Source organism: Esox lucius, chromosome 22, assembly GCF_011004845.1.
Source record: "Esox lucius isolate fEsoLuc1 chromosome 22, fEsoLuc1.pri, whole genome shotgun sequence".
In the NCBI taxonomy this organism is placed as follows: Eukaryota; Metazoa; Chordata; class Actinopteri; order Esociformes; family Esocidae; genus Esox; species Esox lucius.
The window spans coordinates 19,325,835-19,331,859 of record NC_047590.1 but is presented as its reverse complement, the minus strand read 5'-3'; the positions used below and the strand labels follow the sequence as shown (position 1 = coordinate 19,331,859).

General features: G+C 39.0%; 1 protein-coding gene across 2 annotated transcripts; it reads left to right on the top strand.

Annotated features, from left to right (window-relative positions):
• Nucleotides 1-393: 393 nt before the first annotated feature.
• On the top strand, nt 394-6,025 carry LOC109615595. 2 transcript variants are annotated; one of them, XM_034289931.1, is made up of 7 exons: nt 394-495; nt 1,047-1,370; nt 1,483-1,527; nt 2,768-2,812; nt 4,686-4,814; nt 5,212-5,261; nt 5,469-6,025. In XM_034289931.1, the coding sequence occupies exons 1-7, from the start codon at nt 414-416 to the stop codon at nt 5,685-5,687; spliced, it is 894 nt and encodes a 297-aa protein (XP_034145822.1). In that variant the 5' UTR covers nt 394-413; the 3' UTR covers nt 5,688-6,025. The 2 variants fall into 2 exon arrangements, 1 of the variants encoding a protein (XP_034145822.1); XR_004575177.1 differs by lacking the exons at nt 394-495; nt 1,047-1,370; nt 1,483-1,527; nt 2,768-2,812 and adding an exon at nt 4,338-4,397.

The window sequence follows — 6,025 nt, the reverse complement described above, 5'->3', positions numbered from 1 at the left end:
CCAGATAGAATCTGTGACACCTCACTTCAAATGGTTTGTGAATTGATAAAAAAAATGCCCCCTCAGTCATTTCATCTAGGAGCCAGGCCTGGATAAATCCCAGTTTTAAATAAATATATTTAAATTGTTGCATATTGCTTTTATACATATGTTTGGAACCTTAGTAATCTTACTGTACTGGAAATATAAAACTGAAAGAAAGAAATGTTATCATGAACTCTCAGGAAGTGACAGACATTGGCCAGTTTGGAAGTGTGTATCTGTACAAGCAGAGAGAGAGGGATGACACCCAGCTTATATCACTCTTTCAGACACACAGACAACACCAACACTCAGATGATCAGTCATCCTCAACCACCTCCACTTCCACTCTAACATTTTTATCAAAGAAGGTCCATGTGTTAGATGTCACCATGAGGTCCAACTACCGCTGGTACCTGACCGGCCTGTCTCACTCCATCTTGGTTGGGCTTCTCCTTCTATTGGGCATCTACGGTAAGTTAGACAAAAAAAAAAAAACACTCATTATGGGATCAAATTAGTTAACTTGTATTTCTTATTGATAAAGATTTAAAATTACAAAAAGGCTAAAGGATTTAAAACAAAAAAATGACGGGTGTGTAGCCTGTGCATCATCCAGGGCAGATACATTGTAGGTTTAACAGTCTTAAAGAAGCTTTTTTCTGTCATGATGCTCTTGAACCGTCTCGGTCTGCTAGATGGTAGTAGCTCTAACAGGGTTCTGGTGGCTGACATTGGCGTTGATTCAGCCTGAGAGTGCTGAGTTTGTAGAGGTTCTCTGGGTCAAACGGAATTTCTTCAGACTCCAAAGGTTAAAGAGGTCATGAGTTTTCTTCACCATGGGATGTAGTCGGACCATTTCAGTGTCCTTCATTATTTCCTCTGTTATTGTAATATGTTCACTCCCTCTAATTCTGAGGCTTAAAGTAATTATATACAATGTCACGTTTGCTATTCATGAAATGTAAGCACGTGTGGTTGTGTCAGTGATGCTGATGGACTTTCACTGATTTCCATTTTTCCAGGACAGGATAATAAATCTGACTGTTACCCAGAGCTCAGAGTACAAAGGAACACTGTCTGGAAGGCTTCACCTGGAGATTACTTGGAGATTAACTGCACTGTTATTTTATGTCCCGACTCATCATCATTTATCTTATGGAGGAAAATTATTGGATCAGATTGGGTTCCTGTCAAGAGAACTGCTCTCATTGAAATCAAATGGCAAAGAAGGAGAAATAATGGGACCTCATTTCTGGTATTCAAAAGAATAGACGTAAATGATTCTGGTTTATACCAATGTACATTAGAATCCGCTGTGAGTCATGGTATCCATGTTACTGTCTCAGGTAAGAAAAGGATTAACTGTAATTCCATTTGATTTGTTAATTTGTTATTGATGAATTCATTATTTATGGAAGCAAATTCTGCCTGCATCTAAGATCTAGTGTTTCATTTCAGAGAGTGTGGAAGGCACCACAGTTGTTAATCAGAAGAATGAAACAGGTAAGAGAGCAGATATTAACACTTTCCCATAGCATAGCATGCATTGCATACAAAACATTCAAACTAAGGAGTTTGTCAAATTCTTCTAATCCCTTGAAATAAACTATAACACATGTTAAGAGTAGAAAACTCAAACACTGTCATACGAGAATCCCTAGATTATTTTAGTTGTGTCTGTATCACTAAGGCTCATTCTTAATGTTATTTATGCTATTTGAATAATTTTACTGACTGTAAAACTATTTTATAAACACGCAGGTTGAAACATTTACATCCTGTCACTATGTGGACAAACATTTATTTAGTTTTTCAATTGTTTTTCAATTAGTTCAATTGTTTTTTTTTTATTATTTTCTGTAACAGCATGTTGATAGCCTATTAAAATCCACCTTTAGAATATGTCTATGACAGCTGTTTCTGAAGGGAAGGAACTGGTTTGACCCCTAATGGATTAACACTCAATCCACTGACAAACTGTCAAGACATGGTACAAGGCATGGTGAGAGGACTAGCACCTTGACCAAATGCTCTGCCTTCTACCGTTTATAAATTAGAGCTTGCCCTTTACCTTTCTATTCCAGGACCACTTTTCATCACACACAGACAGACCAAAGCCCCAAATGTGTTTTACCTCTTTAATTCCCCCTGGGAACTGTAGACATAAACTGAAGTCATTCTTTATTTCTTCAGTGTTTTGTCGCTCGGTAAAACACTGTGCTCATTGTCTAAAAATCAGCTTAAGATGAGGCACATCATCTCTGAAAATCTATAACCAGGGGTGGAAAGGGCTTCCACAGAACTACCAAGAGACTCCACAATATGTGGAAGATCTTGTAACCAATATGTTGACCATAGGAATGCCACCAGGATCAACAATAGGCCCTCCTAGTGTCTCCCTTTTGATGGTGTGATCAATCAATCAATCAAATTTATTTATAAAGCCCTTTTTGAATGGATCAAATTGGGTTCCTGTCAAGAGAACTGCTCTTATTGATATCAAATGGCAAAGAAGGAGCAATAATGGGACCTCATTTCTGGTAATCAAAAGAATAGACGTAAATGATTCTGGTTTATACCAATGTACATTAGAATCCGCTGTGAGTCATAGTATCAATGTTACTGTTTCAGGTAAGAAAAGGATTAACTGTAATTCCATCTGATTTGTTAATTTGTTATTGATGAAGTCATTATTCATGGAGGCAAATTCTGCCTGCAACTAAGATCTAGTGTTTCATTTCAGGGAGTGTGGATGGCACCACAATGAATAATCAGAAGAAGGAAACAGGTAAGAGAGCAGATATTAACACTTTCCCATAGCATAGCATGCATTGCATACAAAACATAAAAGAGTTACAGAATAAATTGACCCTACAAACCTATGATAGCCATTTGCTTCAGGTAGGGAATCAGCAAGCATGCTCCCTCACAAAATGTTTTTCAAGGAGTACAAGTGTTCAGGGTTGTCCAGGATTAACCAATGCTGCAGAGGCCATATCTGGATTATATTCTACTGTTTTATCATGTGAAGCAAGCTAGGCTGTTCATTAAGCTAAATATACATTGCGGCCCTTTAACCTAAGGAGTTTGTCAAATTCTTCTAATCCCTTGAAATAAACTATAACAGATGTTAAGAGTAGCAAACACAAACACTGTCATACGAGAATCACCCGATTATTTTTGTTGTATCACTAAGGCTGATTCTTAATGTTATTTATGCTATTTGAATAATTTTACTAATTTTATGAGAGGACTAGCACCTTGACCGAATGCTCTGCCTTCTACCGTTTATAAATTAGAGCTTGCCCTTACCTTTCTATTCCAGGACCACTCTTCATCACACAAAAACAGAGCAGGGCCCGAAATTTGTTTTATGTCTTTAATTCCCCCTGGGAACTGCAGACATAAACTGAAGTTGCTTTTTGGTCAGTCATTCTTTATTTCTTCAGTGTTTTGTCGCTCAGTAAGTCACTAAGCTCAATATCTAAAAATCTGCTTAAGATGAGGCACATCATCTCTGAAACCCTATAACCAGGGGTGGAAAGGGCTTCCACAGAACTACCAAGAGACTCCACAATATGTGGAAGGTCTTGTAACCAATATGTTGACCATAGGAATGCCACCAGGATCAACAATAGGCCCTCCTAGTGTCTCCCTTTTGATGGTGTGATGTTGTTACCTTTTTCAGTGAACAACTGTGTTCAAGTTTAACTTGATTAGTGTTGTACTGAGTGACCAAAAGAGACTAGAGACTTGTAACTTTGTACAGTAAAATTTGTCATTTTTAGTGTTTGTAAAAGAATAATGCTGGAGGAGGTGTGGTAATATGGCCAATATCCAGAGGTTAAAACTGGCAAGGTGCGATGTGTGTAAGAACAGCTCTTAGCTGTGTAATAATGGAAATACACCACACCCCCTTGTAACTTATTGCCAAGTTATAAAGTCTCAGGTTTGAATCCTGAATACTGATTGGCTAATAGTTGTGGTATTTGAGACTGTCATAACATTGCTTTTTAGTCTTCTATTTGCATTGGGAACCAATATACCACACCACCTAATTCCTTATTGTTTAAATATACCACGGATATCAGCCAATCAAAATGTAATTCACACTGGTTATAATCCACTATAGCTTCAATTAATTAAAATGTCTGTTGGTTGTATGTTTCACCTGCCTGTAATGAATGCACACAGAACTGTTTGGTTGGATGGGGGGGTGGATCCAAGCACAGAACGCAAGACATTTATTAGGGAGGAAGCGGCAGAGCAAAGGGGACAGGCTGTAGTGAAGTGAAAGGGCAGGCAGATGGTCAGTAACTGATGAAGCAACATAGATAGGAGACTGAAGTACAATGGGGAAATCCAGAGAAGCGGTCAGGCGAAAGTCAGTATATCAAACAGTCTTTTACGATACTTAGATCATACTATGCTCAGGAAGAGAAGGTTCAGTAGAGTTGCAAACACAAACAATACCTCACAATTACTGACAGCAAACACAGAACTCATGTATGGGGGCAAACGAGACACAGGTGCAAACGATAATATTAAAAATAATTGGCTACATTCAAAACAATGAAAGAAAACAGGGCACATTCAAGACCAAACAAAACCTCACACTGTTAAACATGGAAATGATGCCTTTGCTCCACTTTTCTATACAGACATCACACCAGGTCAGAGGGACAGTTTCCTGGAGGGGCTGTGGCTTTATGTTTACAAGTCGGCTGTGCTTGTGGTGTTTGTCATCATGGTTCTAACAATATTCATGCTATCGAAACATGGATGTAAAGGTAAGATTCTTACAATGACCACTGCACAATCAAACACGAACAGTTATATCAGTGTTGTGTCATGACACCTGCAAGTATACCTGCAAGTAGCTTGGTATTTGGAGGGTGCTGGGTACTGGAGGTTGCTGGGTGCAGGAGCAGGGTGCTGACAAAAATGTGACCACCAACACCTGGTCCGCCCAAGACACCACTGAGAGGCTGCCCAGGGATTGATGCTGCCTCCCTATGAAAGGAGTTTGTCTTTTGAGTTGGATTTCCCCTTCACATCCTCTCTTTCACATCCTCCCTGTTCTCCTTTTGTTAGTAAAATATCTATAAAGGCCCTCTTTGTTCATTCCATGTGTCTCTCCCTGTTATACATTACATATATTTTTAATATATACCCTTCAAATTGTAGGTGTCTGTCCATCAAGACAACCAAAAATAGAGGAACAACCAGAGAGACAGGTAAAATAGAAATACACTTGACACCACTCTCATTTACTTTGCTGTATATTTGCACTCTAAAGATTCTGAATGATCTTTCTATAGTTTCCATTATGTAACATGGTGGACTCTTCAGGTGCTTGTCATGTCTTGTCCGTTGTCTGTCCGTCCCAGGTGTGGGACATTATAATCAAGGGTGGGGTTTTAAATACTGCTTCCTTGTTACAGAACATAGCTATACCACTGACTGAGCCAGTATCCCCACGACCAAAACCTAGTCCCCACCAAGCCCAGCAAAAGCGCCGGTCCAACTCACTGCCAGACAGTATATATGAAAAAATAACTGCCAGTGAACATCTCACCTGTGCTGCAGCCAATCAGGTAGCCGCCCCTGTGGAAGATGACTGTACCGATGGCACCAGGAAGTGGTATGAGGCCAACTTATAAAATCTGATTAGGAGTTTCCTCTGCTGCACAAACCAAAAAACCCACATGCTGCAGCATATCCTGTGGATGCAGGTTTAAGTAAAGTGAATGTGCTCTGACTGTCCACTCTAAAAATAAAATGTTCTTAGAGTAATCTTTAAACTGGAATCCCCAATAGTTCTTCAATATGTACGATTATAGTACAATGTACTAACCTCCTATTTTAGACCACAGACCATAAATTAAAGTTCTGGTCTGGCAAACATTTCTGTATTGATTTTGATGTACACTGTAAACCCTAATGTATTGCTCACTCAAATGTTTCTACTAAAGGTAACTCAAAGTTAGAGAAATGTTCC